The sequence below is a fragment of the Pseudomyrmex gracilis genome, unplaced genomic scaffold (assembly GCF_002006095.1).
Source record: "Pseudomyrmex gracilis isolate BER0280 unplaced genomic scaffold, ASM200609v1 scaffold_8, whole genome shotgun sequence".
Classification (NCBI taxonomy): Eukaryota; Metazoa; Arthropoda; class Insecta; order Hymenoptera; family Formicidae; genus Pseudomyrmex; species Pseudomyrmex gracilis.
This window is the reverse complement of record NW_018020592.1, coordinates 837,559-855,454: the sequence shown is the minus strand read 5'-3', so window position 1 is coordinate 855,454 and position 17,896 is coordinate 837,559. Positions and strand designations below refer to the sequence as shown.

General features: G+C 43.6%; 1 protein-coding gene across 1 annotated transcript in view; it reads left to right on the top strand.

Annotated features, from left to right (window-relative positions):
• The window catches only part of LOC109861104 (probable serine/threonine-protein kinase dyrk2), a 155,932-nt gene extending 138,332 nt beyond the window's left edge, over nt 1-17,600 (top strand). The window contains exons 5-12 of the mRNA XM_020440622.1: nt 10,019-10,157; nt 10,846-11,062; nt 11,683-11,781; nt 11,984-12,142; nt 12,247-12,385; nt 12,507-12,822; nt 12,973-13,102; nt 13,339-17,600. Of these exons, the coding sequence (XP_020296211.1) occupies nt 10,019-10,157; nt 10,846-11,062; nt 11,683-11,781; nt 11,984-12,142; nt 12,247-12,385; nt 12,507-12,822; nt 12,973-13,102; nt 13,339-13,843 (1,704 nt within the window). The 3' untranslated portion in view covers nt 13,844-17,600. The remainder of the gene's footprint in view (nt 1-10,018; nt 10,158-10,845; nt 11,063-11,682; nt 11,782-11,983; nt 12,143-12,246; nt 12,386-12,506; nt 12,823-12,972; nt 13,103-13,338) is intronic.
• The last annotated feature ends 296 nt before the right edge of the window (nt 17,601-17,896 follow it).

The window sequence follows — 17,896 nt, the reverse complement described above, 5'->3', positions numbered from 1 at the left end:
GATCATAAATTGCAGGTGTTCTCGAGAACGGGGAAGCGTTCGAACGCGAAGAAAACTCGCGATGCTAAGAAAGCTCGTTTGCTTCTTTTATTTCGCGGTCAGAATTTCGGCTCGCGCTTTGTGTTCGTGAAACTCTCTCTCTCTCCTTCCGGGTTTCTTTCTCCGGTTCGATCTTCTCTGCAGCTGCGCTTCGATCCTCGCGCTCTCACCATAAACCACACGCCAAGCCGTCATTTATACGGCAAGCCAGAAGGGCACCAAGAGAGCGTGGCAAAACGGAGAAAGCTCATTTCGAAGACGAGAAGGAGAAGGAGAGGAAGAGACCACGCGCATGCAGCCGATAAATCCGCGTGCGTGTGCGCTCTTACACGCGTGTTACATGTCACCGAGCGCGAGCACTCGACACAATCCCTGTAACCGCACCACGTGTGCGTCCCGAACACGTGACGCGCTCACGTGTGCAAGAAGGCCGTGTGCGACTTTTCCTTCGCGAGATCGCAGTCACATCCGGTTGCGTCCGCCCAAGTTCTCGAGGTCGACGCAAAAGAAAAAAAAAACTGCCAGTCATCTGAGAGACTCCGCGACAAAAGTGCACATATACATCCGCGCGATTTATCATCGCGCGAGCGTTTTATTTATTATATTATTTATTTGACATGAAAGTCCAGAACCCGTGTCACAAGGGGCAATATTATTAATTACCGTTGTCTCTCATTACACTTTGCATCATTAATTAATTCTGACTTTCGCCGTCAATAAGTTTTATTTTTGCAATAAATACATCCGCGCGCACGAAGTGTTTTTTAATATAACGAATATGGAAAACAAAAAACAACCCAGAAAGCTCATCGGATGAAAAATGCGCGACAATTTCGAAATACAATTTCGCGAGAGATAAATAATTTTCGTGACAAAGCGAAAATCGATAAATCCCAACGAAATAATTGCTTTCCTGTGAGACGCGTATCGAGAGAAGATGACAAAGACGTGGTGGCCTGTGGAAACGGGAATTCAACATTCGGTCGAAATATTCCCCGCTACGAGGCGGAAATTGTGTCGTCGCGGCCCACGACGCGAACGACAAAGGACGCAGCGCGAACGCGCGCGATTGAATTTCAATACGCAGAAGTTGTTAAGCAATGAAAGGCTTCCACGGGCTCGACGCTCTCGATTGTCTTTCCAGTTTCCATTGTTCGCCGGGTTGAAGCGCGACGGGAAAAATCGTCAATAAAGACCGTTTTCTTCTGAGTTCCGCGATTTCTACCGTTGAGAAATCCGCTCTTCTTCATCAACGGGGTCGTGGCTTTTATGTGGATAAAAATTTAATGCATGTAAAAAATTTATCAAAAACCAATTAACAGATAGGTCTGTAATCTTACACAATGTCATATTTTTTTTTTTTTTTTGATTCATGGAAATGAATTATTCATGCTTTTAATACACAGATCTGAAGTCAGATAAAAAAATATACATCCTATATATTGGATTTCAATGTCGGATTGTCAGTGTATTCTCTATAAATAATTTATAGGCGATTAAGGCGCGAGACGGTCGACGACGGTTGACAAACGAGGGAAGAAGACTAAAATCTAGTCGTTGTTATGTACGAGCGCAAAGGTTTCGTTGCCTTATTAAGGCGTTTTCGTCTCTCTCTCTCTCTCTCTCTCGCGGGCGCGCGCGATTCTCCTCGTCCACTTCGCCGATCGAGACGAAGAAGGACGGGGAGAGCAACCGGAACTCCAAAACCAGTTTATTATTTGAAACGAGCCGGAGGAGAGCGCGTAAAAAGCGGACGGGACCTCGCGAGGAGTCCGTGATGTTTTCTATCAGGTTTTATTTGAGGTCATTTTCGTCCTGAGATGCGTTCGCGAGAGAAAGATGCTACGCGCATCAATTGGAAATCGGTCTGTGCGCGACCGGATCTCGCGCCGCGAGATTGTTGTTGTTTTCCCGAAGAAATTACCGGTCTTAGCTGCGCATAAACGCAGCCGATCTCTCGCTCGTTCTTCGCTTTAAATGAGATAAGGCGGCGCAGCGGTCGTACAAAGTCGATGTGTTTTCCGCATCACGAAGACTCGGCGACCTTTCTTTTTCTTCTTCTTTGCGAATCTTTTGTGTTCCGATTCTATCTCCAATACGGCTCGATGTGCGCATTTACGTCACAGATTCCTCTGAATAAATCACGTTATTATTCAGCCGGATCTGTGAAATTCGGTCGAGAGAGTTTCCACAATGCGCCGCTCATTGGTGCACGATCGGTGTGTGGCAGACGAATACGTGTGTGTAAAGTATAGATATCTATATTTCAAATATATATATATATATATCATGAAATATACATATGTATTTCGTGAAATTCGCGCAAATCAACGTAGCATGTGTGAACTAATACGTCTATATCAGTTTCGCGGTGAAACAAGCTTTGATAATCCACCGTGTTCGGGAAGGATGATCGTTGCTCGGCGAGACGAGATAACGACGACGCCACCGCCTCCGCCGTTGCTTTTTGGTTTATAATTCTCGGTTTAATATGCAACGCGGCGCGTGTCGCACCGCGTATTGTTTGGACGTTTTTGATGTTCATTCGTGTATCTCGCATTTTGTATGCAAGTCGTTTATGTCTTTTTTCTCGTTGTTGTTGTTGTTCTTATACCGTGACTACAGTTTACAAAATTCTTTTTGCGCGTAATTTGTCGCGATTATCGTTACTTTTTAATTGTTTCGAAACATCTCCCGGTGCAATCGTGACGATAAACAAATGCGATAATGTGTTTTATCGATTTATTAAACTCGTTTACAAACTCGCTGTATTTGTCAGATACATTTCCATTACGCGCGTATTACAGCGAATGAGAATGTAATATCGATGAAGCGAGAGTATTTTTTTTTTTTTTTTACTTGAAATTGGATATGTAATACTTTACCATTTGCATTAAAAAAAGATACCGGAGATAAAATATTTTCTTAGAAATTCGCGTTTCATCGATCGCACACAACACTCGTGCGATATCCAAGTGGCGTTACGCAACGATGATAGCGTACCTATTATATGTACAAATACACCGTATATGCGGCAACACACCGCCGATCGTTTCCTACGCGAAGTACAGGCGTTTGAAGAGCCGCGGGATCGCAATTACAAACTCCGACAGAATCTCTCTCTCTCTCTCTCTCTCGTTTCACGAGTCACCAATTACCTTACTAGTAGTAGCTCCGCGTTAATGCTACAATCCATCGCGGTTCAAACCGTCAAATGGCTGCGTAATCTCACGTAATCCCGTAGAAATTCCCCAATTGCATCCCACAAGCGCGTTTATCGCGTCGGCTCCGTTACGTAATTATGAAATTTATCTAGAGTAAATCGCACGTGTACACGCGCGTGAATGCGCACACAAGCGCGCGCGCAGCCGGTCGGTTGTGAAAATACCGGTTGTGGTCGTTCGCGCTTCTTTTGCTCTTCGGAAAGGAAGCGATCGACTATGCGTAACTCTTACGCAACATTCCCGGCCGGGATGTGCAAAACGCGTCGTGCGTAGGTGCGTCCCATAACTTTCGATTGGGACGCGATCGAAGCGAGTTCGCTCGACGAGTCGAGTCTGACGGGGTCGGTTTAGCAAGTGTGTCAATGATAGCGTCGTAGGATTATTATTGTTCATCATTCTCGAGCGCGGCGAAGAAAGAGACGCTTTTATAAGACTTGGAGAGAAATTGCACAGACTTGGGAGAAAGAGATAGGGAAAAAGCGCGAGTATATACACTAGCGATACGTAGCTTTCGAACGTAGCTTCGAAATCGTTTGCTTTCGCTGATTCCAGACGGACAATTGCTTTGAAATTTCGCGCTTTCGCATTCCTGAGAGACAAACACACGCCCGAGACACACGCCGGACAACTCTGCTCTCGATACTGTCTCGATTTACGACCCGTTGTTCGACCGTAATTTAAATGGCAACTTTTAAACAGATCGAACGCGGCGAAAAGAGAAGAGGGAGATAAAGTATGCGGATATACGCGCGCGCGGTTAAGAAACTATCGTACCAGGCTGATAATTCCGCAAGTTCAGATATCTGACCTATCTAACGAGGGATACCAAGATTACACCGTGGCGCGCGGTGGTGCGATTCTATTTGCTCGTGTTTTCTCGTGATTGCAAAGAACCGGCAGCCTATAACAGACGATGGTTAATAAATCCTCGGCGTAATCGGTAATTGCGAGCGGGGAGGCCGATGCATTATGAACGTATTAGAAATAACGCATGACGGATTTTGTTAATTAAAATGCTAACGGTAAAGCCGCGAGGAAAGCGCTCGAGCACGTCCGCGACTTTAGTTTAATCATAAACGCGAGAAAAAGAGAGAGAGAGAGAGAGAGAGAGCTCGTTAACTCTCGTCAAAGAGTAAATCTCCCTGTGCTCGTTGCCCCGGATTATTTGCACATAAAAGGAGAGCCAATTATTTCAATTTTTAGCTTTATTATTTTTTAGCGAGAAAATAACGTTATTGTGTGTAAATGCCTGTTCAAATATAAATATTTGCGCCGATATATAAATTTATATGCGCTATAATAAGCGAAGAAACGTAACATTTGCTTCGGGATATTTTTAAATGTATTTACACGCGGGAACGCGTGTGCTATAGAGATACCTATATCGAGCGCTTAATTTGCTTCGGCGATTTAACGAGCTGGCCGCGAACGGGCTTGTCGCGAACGATCTTAAATATCAGGGCGTTCGACTATCTGCCAACTCTCACACGCCTTGATTTTATAATCAATCCGCCGCAACCGCGCGGAGACGTAACGGAAGAATTTTTTTGCGAATGATAAATCACCCCAACCGGGCCGCGCCGCGCGGATTGATGTTGTGCCAAAAATTGTATAAGCTTTTCGAGTCGCACCTGTTCAAATACTTGCCCATAGCGGATGAGGAACGCGTGCAATATTTTGATCCTATTAATAGTTCGCGCGAAAATTAAGTCATATCTCTAACGCACACACATGATTAACCGATGATTTATAATCACGACTCGCGCGCGCGTGTTTACTGGGCGATAGAGAATTTCGCTTTCCCGCTTTTACAAGAAGAACGCGCACATTCCCCGCAACGTATAAACACTTTCTAATTTACGAGACCGAAAAATCGTCTCCCACAACACAGCCAAAGTGTACGTCCGTGTGTGTAACAAAGCATCGCGGCAATTTTGATCGTCTATCGTAGCGTTCAGCCGCGCAAAAATTTAATTAGCTCGCGCTTAAACTTTAATTATTATGACTGAAAAATTTTGCGTCAAAGTACTTTTTCTCTTTGTGCGTATAAACGCAATTTGCATTTATTTGTGACAAAAAATGCATTTGCACGTCAAGGACGTGTGCGATATTACGCAATATTCTGTACGTCTAAAGAGAAAAAGAGAGCGAAATTATGTGTTCACCTTCAAAAAACGCAAATATGTTTTTCCACATTTTACACGGTTTTTTTACTCAAGAAAGTTTGCGTAAAAAGTGTGCGTAGTGTGTCGTGGAAAAACAACTAGAACTCGCGCGACACTTACGACCGTGGAACGGAGCAGAGAGAGAGAGAGAGAGCTCTTTGTATCGAGTTATCTTGACTTTTGCGTAATTGAAATCAAATTGATACACAAACTTGTCGCCCGAGGGTGATTACGAATTGCTGGTATCAACCGTGTCGAGTCTCTCGCTTCGCAACCGAAGTTGCTTTTCGTGTCGCTCGGAAGTTTTAATGAGCTGCATTCAAGTTCAATTCCGCTAACGACGCGCGCGCGCGCTCTTTCGCCGCGACAATAGAAAGAATTGCTTTATTGCGGTACTTCAGCAAAATAACATTCCGATGTAAAACGGCAAATAAACGGAACGCATTAACGGCGATTTTACGTACGTTCAAACGACTTCGGAAAGCGTTGCTTTTTTATTTGTACTCGCGTACAAGTGTTTGTACGAGTGTTTGCTCGCGTGTTTACCGAGTGCGGTAGCGCAGAGTAGTATACGTTTGCAGAGTCGACGATGTTACAAAAGACACAACCATTCGCGCGTGGGCGGATGAGGAGATACGTTGATACACATATCTAGCGGTTTCCGCGCGAGATTCTTCTGTTTATACCCGCTATTTACACGCAAGATGTGTGTGGTTTTGGGATTTCGTTAAAATCATTTTGACATATCACTTGAGAAAGAAAGAGAGAGAGAAAACTATCTCAGCAACAACCAGCAATTTTACCGAAGTTTTCACGAAACTTATCACATCAATTTTGAATTTCTCTCGTCTAGAAACAAAATCTGAGAAAGTAACAATGCAACGTGCACATGATGCACATCGGCGCGCGGTATTAGCGTTTCGACGCGCGCGCGTATATATACATGTATGTATACGTTGCTGTTTGCATCCGCGTCCTTTTAAGTCGCTTTCAAGGCGGCTCTTACGCTGCCTAGCAGCGCTCCAATTGCTCCGGGGATCGGCGCAACGCAGGTTAATGAGCTCTCTTTCTCTCTCTCTTTCTCTCTCTCCTCCCGGTGTATACAAGTCAAGTGACGTTTTCCACCGCCGTGCTTCCGAGATACCGATACGCCCACGTGTATGTGTGTGTGTGCGCGCGCGCGCGTTGCACTCACGTTGGTCCCACGTACTCGAATACTCGAACGCGTAGGTATATATACTCGGCGTTTGTTACACGTAATCGTTACTGCGGCAGCAGCCGCAGCTGTGCGAGTCCCGCGTTGGCGCACGCGGGCATTAGAAAGGCGGCCGCGACTGGGAGATGTCACAAGGTAAACCGCATACATAACTGGGATGCAGGGGATTATTGTGCATGCCTATCTCCGCGATCGTTAGGCGGATACACACACGGTCTGTCGGCCACCGACTGAAACCGAACGTGAACACACGTTTCGCGTCCTTGGGAGAATTTCTCTCCCCTTTACCGCCTTCGGCTCTCGTGAAAATTGCGAGAAACGACGACGACGACGACGACGACGACGACGACGACGACGACGACGATCTATTTTCGAATCGCGCGCATCGTACGGGAACAATGTTACGTTTTTGCACAAGGTTACCTCCTCTCTTCCCTTCTTCTCGTATCTTTTGCTTGTCTCTGGCGGGATTTTCGAGGGTCAGGCGTTTTTTTTTTTGGCTCGTGGCGGATTCATTACGTGAATCTTGGCGGCGCAAAGTCCTCTGCCGTGTTATTTGTGCGTACGCTAAGCGCGCCCGCGACACACCGCTTGGGAGGGCTTGGCAACCGAAGAGCCTTCTCTTCTGTTATTGTCGACGAGAAAAGAGGGCGAGAAGGAGGAGATGGCGGTGGTTCTGATCGATCGGGCGCAGCTTGAGAGGAAAAGAAGAAGAAGAACGAGAGATAAACTGCGAGCGAGAGCGCGGGGCGAGTTAAATGCGAGATTACAATTTATACGAGCGACCGCACGGTTATTCACTCGCGCGACTTTTTATTTATGCCGCTCCCTCTCACTCCGCGCGCGAAACGCATGCGTCTGTGAAACGGACGGCCGATAATAATTTTTCATTAGTTCAGACTGGAAAGAGAGAGAAAGAGAGAGAGAGAGGGAAAGAGAATGTGTGTACGTGAGAGAGAGAAAAAGCGCATGCGCGCATCGGTCCATTTTTAGATCTGAATTTCAATGGAAGGATTTGCGCGTTAATTCGCTTAATTAACGGAGCGGAAATAACGTGATGTTACGCGGGACGGAAAATACAAAACTACACACACCGCGAGCGTCGTGAAGCGTCCGGCTTATCGATGTTTTCGCGAGATATAATTTTACGATCGAGAATTGCTATTTTAGAATTCGGCGCAACGCGACCAGGACAATTTTTCCACGAGATATCCCGTTAATGCGATAGCGTTAGACGCCGAAGCGACGTGTAGCGTTTGGTTAGAAGTCACAACAAGGACGCGTGGTGTGAACCATCTGACGACCCTTTGATAGAAATTTATGCCAACATTTGTCTGGCCTTAATTGCCGCCGGGGCTTGATCAATTGGCGCCGAATCGTTGACGCTCTTTGTTGTCGCGATCGCTATAGACTCACGCCTCCGTAGGAAAGAACGTATAGATCAGACGCTTTCGCGAGAGATCCGTTTAGGAGGTCCATTTGGAACGATCAAGATTAATCAAGATAATAATAGCAATCGTTATATGTCAAATGTTCGCAGTGTGTGTTCAAGAAACATATATTTCATATCCTCGTAATATTATATTCCGTATATATACTTCGCGTTATACTTTAATAAAATATTTCACAAAAGATCGTTCGTACGAACGTTCGCGGCGTGGTAAACGTCGAAGGCAAACGTCAGCCGCTTTACATTACGCGGAGTTATTGAGTATATTCATGCGGAGTGCGTTCGTTATTTCGATACTTTCTCATAACGTCGACGTGGCATAAACGCTGTTAACATCTGGGGCGAGGTGAGCGTGGTGCGCCGCCTCGCAAGGTGTATCCCCTGCTCCCAAGGTAATCAAAGGCCGCGGCGGCGATTTCCATGACGCGCCGCCAATTTGTTTTATCTTTTGTATAATTGCAAATAAATTTGTTTTATTTCTCATCGCATCGATTGCAAATGGATAAGAAGAACGATAAAAACAAAATAGAGGGAAAAAAAATGTCTACAGAAGATGATGAGACATCGTACGCACTTCTCTACGGAATAATGAAAATCGGGGTGTTTGACCTCTGTTCGCTGTCGTCGCCACGCTATCGCGAGAGTCACGATAAAGTTTATCGCTTAAACCGTTAAAAAAAAAAAAAAAACACACGTACAAACGACTTATTTTAAAATTGTATTTTGTCACGTATTTACTAGCGCCGGATATTCCTGCCACCGTCTGAAAAATCGATATCGTCTTGTGTGTGCGTTTATGGTTTATAAATATTAACATCGGCGGAAAGACGCGCGAGGAAATCTAATGAACACGCAGTTGGAAATATACCGGGGAGAGAAACAACAGCAGAGCGCGCGCGACAAGGCTGATTGTCATTCGCGTTGCATTCACGACCGGTGACTGCCCTTGGCTGTTGGGTACGGAAAGGCTTCGCGCCGGCGACGAAGCGTTGTTTTAATAGGTTCTCTCTCGCGGCAGCGAAGAAAATAATTGTCCGGGTCGTCTTCGGTGTCATTAAACTTGTTGAATCGGAGAGGTCAGTCCGCGCGGTCACATCACACACACACACACACGCACCCATGCGCGCCCGTCGTGCCCGTTCTACTTTCTTCAAGAGATTATGCCGCCGCAACACTTTCACGGTGAGAAAAAAAAAGCTTTCGATCGCGCCGTGTGTTGTCGTCACAAATGCGATTCGGGCAATTTTCAGCGCAAAAAAAAAAAAAAAAAAAACCGAACGCCGCTAAGATAATTTGCGGTGTTATTTTCTTTTCGCGATCGATCAGTTTTTGCGGTGGAAGCGAGACGCGGATAATTGAAGAAATATTACACGCGCGCTCGATGTGTTTTTCGAACACAATACACATACGCCACATGTGTGTCTTTTCATTGAATATTTGTGTCAAACATTTTTATGATGAATTATAGCGCGCGATTTGAATTCATTAAATTTAATTAAACATCTTTCCTTCTCACATTCTCTTCTCTCTTTCTCTTTCTCTCTCTCTCTATCTGAAATGCCAGCTCGTCGTCAAGTTTCTCATTTCGCGTATATAAACTTGATGAATTTCATATTTTGACCTTAGAGAACAGGAAGTCGCGACATTAACGGGTCCAGCTGCTCTTGTCATTAGCGTTGACATTTCGCGCTGGAATTATAACGTTAAATCATCCCGTTCTTTGGCTCCTATCTCTCTTTCTCGTGAGAAACTCACTAATATACAGAAGACATATATTGTCGCGAAAACTCGTGTTAATCGCGCGCGCAATTAAATAAGCGACTTCGCGCGCAAATCACGAACGTGTAAGAAGGTTTATATAAATTTTTCATAAAGTGTTTTAACATTGTTAAAAGCAATTTTTTTTTTTTATTATCTGTTCCAGAAGTTGCCGTCTTTCTACAATGCCAAACCGACGCGAGTGGATAAATCCGATAATAACAATGGCAACAACTCCAATAACACGAGCAACAACATCCACAATATGCCTCTGCACGAAGCCATCAGCTCTCCCGAGGTGTACGGTACGTGAGACAGAAAATACACTTTGTAAGATTACGTGAAAATCGCGAGACGCTTTAGACATAGCGTAAGTAGATAGTTCGTGCGTTACACACACACACACACGTACACGCGTACGACGATTATCATTTAACGCGTCGTCGACACAACATACATATTTAAGATACGTCGCAAGTACGCATTTGAGGATGCTATTACGGTAACGCAGTTCGCAATATAGGATTACCGCACATATGAGAAATATTATTCATATTCCTCTCTTGAAGAGAGAGAGAAACGGTTCTCAATTTTGCGCGCGCATTTGTGAACGAATAAATATACCTTTCTGCGCAATTTGACAGAACTGTATATGTTCAGCAAAATATATATATATATATATATACATATAAAACGATTAAAATTTTTAAATAAAAAAAGATTACAGTTTTGTGATCTTTTTACCAACAATTTTGTGATATTTTTCAATAAAAATATAATTTAATAGACAAGATTTAAAAAATTATTTGATTAATTGAAAAAAATACGCAGAGAAATGAGTAACTTGTATCGCGGCCGCTGTAAAAAAAAAAAATTTGTTTTAGCGAAATTTATGAGAACCCCGTTGTAAAAAAGAAACTCTTATGTAACGCTGTGTCGCAGTTTTCTCGAGCACTCACTTCACACGTGTGTTTTGTCTCACGAAAAAAATAGCCGGGAGATTGCCAATGTCGCCTCAGGAAGCGATAAAGTATTACGGATCCAGACTGACGGAATTCGAGCGCGCCGAAATCGAGAAGTACTCGGAGATCTGGTATCTGGGCCTGTCGGCACACAAAATTCACGGCGAGGAGGTCAGTTCGCAGAACGGCGGCTACGACGACGAGAACGGCAGTTACAACAAGGTCCTGCACGATCATATCTCCTACAGGTGAGCGCCGTATTTGTTTTATTTATTTTATTTTATTTTTTTTTTGTAACTAAAAGTTTTCTCACAGCGCGCGGCTCTCTTTGTTGCTCCGTTATCGCGAGCTATTTGTTTCGCGAGTATATATACGAATCTCGTTTGTCGGCTCGTCGAAGGAATCTTCTCGCAATTGCGCGCAATTGCATTCCGCGCGTATACACGTCGTTATTCTCACACGAGGAAATTGCGGTCGAAAGCCGCGCGAGCGGGTAGCGCGTTGTATCTAAATATACACGGGCGAATTGCATGAAGAGCGAGAAATAAAAGTGCGCGACGACGAATTTTCTCGCGCGTATAATAAAGCCCGTGTGCGTGTTTCGAACAAAACTTTTTCAAGAAGCTCTTATTTTCGTTTTTTTTCTTTTATTGTATTGTAAGCTGCTTTTTCAGACCAGACGCTACATTGATAACATATACGTGCTGACATTGATACATGATATTTCTCACTTTTTTGTTGACGTGGCGACAACGAGACGAATTGCTTCTGACTTATGTTGCCAATCATTTATGTCTTACATATTGCTGCACTCTATTTCCTTGCACATGTTAATTATATTCGAAACTTTCGTGTGTGTGTCTCTCAGATACGAGATACTGGAGGTGATCGGCAAGGGTAGTTTCGGTCAGGTAATTCGAGCGTTGGATCACAAGACGGGACAACACATCGCTATCAAGATCGTCAGGTATGTGGAAACAGTACAGTCATCGTCGTTATGACTCAACTCTTTTTGAGTTTTATGATCTGAGAAAAAAATGCGAAGAGAGCCTAATGAGGCATCGGTGCCAACCGGAATTTCTTTGCCGCGGCTTTCCGAACCACTTTGTGTTTTTCGTTTTTTTTTTTTTTCATTATTTAAACATCGTCGGCTTTCACTGTCCTTGCAGGAACAAAAAGAGATTCCATCATCAGGCTCTCATCGAGGTGAGAATCTTGGAACAGCTCAGGAAGAAGGATCTGGAAGTGAGCTCGCAGCACAATGTGATACACATGCTAGAATATTTTTACTTCAGGAATCACCTGTGCATTAGCTTCGAATTAATGAGGTGAGCGATCGCGCATGAATAAACCGAGTCGCGAAACGCGCCTCATTTTTTTCTATCCCAGTCGGAACGAGCATAAAATTGAATCTCGCATCGTCTCGTTGCAGTTTGAACCTGTACGAGCTAATCAAAAAGAACAATTATCAAGGATTCAGTTTGAGCCTGATACGTCGCTTCGCCAACTCGCTAGTAAGTTGCCTGCGACTGCTCTACCGGGAGAACATCATTCACTGCGACTTGAAACCGGTACGTATGTCAACGACAAAAAAAACGAAAACGCGCGTGTGTGTGACGCGCTCATGTTTTATTCGCGTTAATCTCTTAAGCCCGAGGCTTTCTCATTCCTATTCTGTCGTTATTCGTGCAGGAAAACGTGCTGCTGAAACAACGGGGCAGCAGCTCGATCAAAGTCATCGATTTCGGCTCGTCGTGTTACAGCCACCAGCGCGTGTACACATACATACAGTCAAGGTTTTACAGGAGTCCGGAAGTAATTCTCGGTCTGCCGTACGGCACGCCGATCGATATGTGGAGTCTGGGCTGCATCTTGGCCGAGCTCTACACCGGATACCCGCTGTTTCCGGGCGAGGACGAGATAGAACAGCTTGCCTGCATCATGGAAGTCCTGGGTCTGCCGCCCGAGCACATTATCAATCATGCGTCTCGTCGCAGGCTCTTCTTCGGTAAGCCATGCACACACTCTCTCGCGATAGCGCACACAAAGTTTGGGAGAAGGGGAAAGATTCGAACGCCCGTAAAACTGCGGAGGATGGATGTGGGCGTGTGCTCACGCAGCGTGGAACTCAAAGAGACGGGTTTAAAAATTATTTCAGATCAGAAAGGAAGTCCGCGATGCGTGACAAATAGCAAGGGTAAGAAGAGGTGGGCAGGTAGCAAGAACCTTTCAATGGCTCTTCGGTGCAACGACGGGCTTTTCGTCGACTTCGTTAGCAGATGCCTCGAGTAAGCTTCCCTTTCTACGCACAGTACATTTTCGCGTTGTATTATTGTGAGAATTTCATTCTCTGATAAAAATCGAAATATTAAATATCTTCGAAAGTTCTCTGTATCTCTGTAATCTGTGAGTTTATAAATCGTTTGGAAGTCAAGAAGTTTGTTTGTTTTTTCTTAACAAGTAAAAAACTTCTTACTTGCGCAAAAAATTATGTAAACAATTCTCGTTGACGTGTTTAAATCAGGTGGGATCCAAAGAAGCGTATGACCCCCGACGAGGCAGTGCGTCACGAGTGGCTGTGTACGTCGTCCTCCTCGCACGCAAGCTCTTCCTCGTCAGCGATAGCCTCGTCGTCGACGGTGAATGCGAGCGCGAGCACAACGACGACAAGCGTCGAGACGTCGCGGGAATCCGCGCACGCTCCGCAAACAGTGAGCGTGACTGTGAGCAACGGACCGCGGCAACGCGCGACAACTATGGAAGAACCGCCGTACACGATGTATCGGATGTTCAAGGGCAACCGCAGGGTCGTGCAAAAGGTCTCAACGGGCGCCGACAGTACGGACAACGGCGGCGGCGGTTTGATGGTGAAGAGCAAACTGAACGGTAGTGCGAGCAGCCACGCCTTGGCGAGCAGCACACAAACGACGTCGGCGGCGACGTCGAGACACGCGTCAACCGGCGACATTGTCGCGAGCCTGGATCCGAATCTCGACGACTCGGGCACTTTCTTACCGCCGATATTGTGAAGTCGGGTTTGCGCCAGCCACTTCTAAACGCACTTGCTCCTCGCGCGCCGTCACCATCCGATCCGTTCTCACGTCGCTGCTAGATGCGGTTACGAACACGGTATCGTTTGGACGCGCATCAAGAAGCGGGGGGTGCAGCGAATAAGATAACGCGTATAGAACTGACTGGCCGGTCCGATATTTATACCGTATGCCCCGATGCCAAACGGCTATAGACACAATAGAGTCGCTAGTCTCAGCATGCATCGAGCTATGAGGCCAAACTGACGATCTGACGACGGGAGAGAACAGCGCGCGGAGAACGTATGCCAAAATCACGTGCAATGTAATCATTCGCGCACGCTCTCGAGAATTCTGGCGATCCGATGTCACTCAGGTAATCGTAATGAAGCCCACGCGTACGCGCATCGTAAGTTGAACTCGTGAATAATGTAAACTTGCCGCCCACACAAGAATCAAGAGTGTGCGTGTTACATTATTCACGTGTCGTCGTATCTATATCTGATTCTGATGTTTATTTCGCGCATATATTTCAAAATGCACGAAACCAATGATTGATAAATCCTCGATCGTGGATGAAAAATTTTTTAATTAAATATTTTTTTTTTTTTTTTTTGTAACGACGTATAAAGCTGTATATTACTGTTGACGACTACGTCAACAGTGTTACATATACTGTTAAGTACCGTCAGCGATAATAATAAAAAAAAGAAGAATCTTATTCAAATGAACGTAATCGGAAAGTATATTGTTAGAATTGCATAATAGTGTATTTAGATCTTAGACGACTACGCATGCGTGTAAGCGAGTAGGTACGATGCAATATACGTGTCGTCGCAAACAATGAAACAAGACGAAAGTCGATACATTACGATTAAAGCAACCGAGTTTACCCGACATTGGAATTACCATCGAATTACGGTTTCTCGCGCCGAGAAGACCTGAGTTGTTCGAGGCCCGTGTCGCCAACACGGGGTCGCGATTAATAACGAAGCGTCAAGGCGAGAGAAGTAAATTAAAACACGTGAAGCGTGCCCCAGTTTAACGAGGCCTGAGTAGTCTTATTGTGATATTAAACTACCACTGTCTTATACTTAGATCTCTCTGATATTAAGAAGTAACGATCGCTAATAATAATTTCAATTTACTATTAATCATTATTTTCTTATTATCTCTGTAATAATCGCTATATATTCGCCTCCACTACCGCGAGAATATAGCGGGAATACGAGTAACGAGGATATCACCGATAACGACAGAATTAATATTACTTGGTATACGTAGGCATGTGTGTGTACAAGGTTTTTTTTNTTTTTTTTTTTTTTTTTTTTGTTTGACTACACATCTTCGAAAATCCGAGAGCAGCGTGCTAGTTTCCCCCTTTTGTTATATTGTTAAAAAACGCGAAAAACAAGAAGCCCGATGATGTGTAAATTTTGTTGATGGATAATTTTTTCTTGTATACCGATTCATTGCTCGTCTGATTAATCGTCTGTCTGCGTTGTGATTAATCGCCTGTGCGACGGTAACATCTAACTTTTACATTAATTGTTGATTAAACTTCCCTCTTCCCCCCCCCACCCCGCGAGAAATTTGTGCCGTTGGTTTGCTTTCGCTGTAAATTATTATTATTATTATTATTATTATTATTATTATTATTATTAATTATTATTTACCGTAAATAGTGTACTCCTGATAGTACTCCCTTAGCTGTTAATGATTTGTGATTGACGCGCTCTTTCGGAAATATCACGAGCATTTCGCGATATGCAGAGGATTTGACGAGAAATTATTGTATAGTATTATATATACATATATATATATATATATATATATGTATATATATATATATAAATGTAACATTAGGCTACTTTTTAGACATGGTAATTGTTCGATGTGCCCGTACCCATTCTAAAGTAACGCGAAATGAACGCAAGACACTCGAGTTTGTAATAATTTATATCATTACGGCGTTTAGAAAAAAAAACGTGAGATGCGTCACTCCATCGTTTGTTGCTCTTCCATCTCATAAACCTCCCCCCCCTCCATATCTTCCGTTTTTTCACGCGCTTCTCGACTAATTCTTAGGAATTTTTTGTCACACGCGTTATACGATGACATTGAATGTCCTATTTAAATTTTTTGTCGACATTTTTATTGCCACACACGGCCGAAAAACGATTGGAGCAGAGATACACGAATATCGCGATTTTACTATCGCAAATTCTACGATAGATCGCGTATAAAGAAAGAGACTGAAATAAGTAAAGCGAAATTGTTCCTAATATAGTTGATTTTGCAAATCCGCGTCTCGCTTTGTCTTTTATTTCACTTTTTTTTATGTTTTTAGCGAACTCGTTCAGTTCCTTTGAAAGCGATATTGTTCGATTCGCTGTTATCGAACATCTCACGATAATAATCGAAACGAATAATAATAAAACTGGACTTGCTCCCGAAAAGTCCGTTCAGCCCCAAAAGTTTTAGGACAATTAAAATATGATATCGTACCGATATTTGTATTGCGTGCGACGTCATCGGTGAATGGCCAATAAAAAACAAAAAAAAAAAAAAAACGACGAGAGAGAACGGAGAGATATATCGTACTAAAGAAAAATTTAAAAATTTATATATATAAAATCTCTTAAGAATTATGTAAACAACCAACAATTCGTATGGCAAATGTGCCCGAACGAACGACTGACGAAGTAGCGCGTATTATATACATATTATTACACGATTCTCGCGAGACTTGTGCAAGTTTTTCGTAGTAGTCGCTCTCGCGCGCGCGCGAGTAATCGCGTCGACTTAGCGACGATCATCTCAAAATTCTGGGTAAGCACTTCGTTCGATTACTCCAGGCAAAAAAAAAAAAAAACAACAAAAACAAAAAAAATATTTGACGAGCGTAGTGTCTACGAGGCGACAATTTCTAGGAAACGAGATATATCAAATTGTGTATAAAGTATAAAAGACGTGCATGTGTGTGAGAGAGATGATGTGTGTGAGATTGCGTGCGTTGCTTGTTGCTATGTCTGCCTGTGATGAGGGACTTGTGTCTCTCGAGGAAATAACAGAGAAGCGAATGTTTACGAGAGTGTGATAATATAATATTACTTTATGCATATATCTTATATATATATATATATAAAATATACCATTATTAAATATATATACGTGAAATAAAATCACGCAAGAAAGCAAAACGAGTTGAGTCTAGAATATAACGTAGGATACAAATTTAGACGAAAAAGGAAAGAGTTTCGAGGAACACGCGCGAAACTCCGCGCAAAGTCTTCAGAAAAATGCCGTTCGATTGTGTACAGTCTTAAAAAAAAAACAAAAAAAAAAAAAAACAAAAAAAAAACAGTTTTAGTTGTGTTCACTATTATATATATACAGCGGGATCAAATTGTAGTATGTGTATAGATAAGGTGTTGTGTATAATCTGCGTATAATGTGCATCACCACAGACACATACATACAAAACCCATACGTACATTTGGCGCGCGCATGTGTCGCGCGCGCGTATATGCCTAAAAAGAAACATAGGAAGAGAGAAGCATGTTCGTGTAACACAAAAAAAAAAACAAAGAAAAAAACAACCATCCTAATGACCGGTTTTGCCAGTTGGTTAACCTTGCTGGTGGGGATCTCCAGTCTTTTGGAAGAGACCGGAGTTATTCAAGCTGCAGTTAATCGATGACGAACAAAAACCGGTGAAAGGAATAGTAAAAGGAATAGTAAAAAAAAAAAAAAAGAAAAAAAAGAGATTGTGTATTAACGCCATCCGAGAAGACGAATCAGATGGGGTGATCCGCGAAAATTCACGTCCTTCGACTGAAAGTTATTTGAACTTTGCACCTGGTCAATTCATCATAATCCATTCGCGAACGAATAGAGTCGTTGCCGCGCGCCGTAATCCGTGAAATGATTTCTCATTTGCGTGGCGCGTATATAAGACGAAAAAGACAGTCGCTTTTTCTAGTCCAGGATGTAACGAACGTGCTCCGAACACATACACGCATCTCACTTGAACGCGACGGAGAAAGAGAG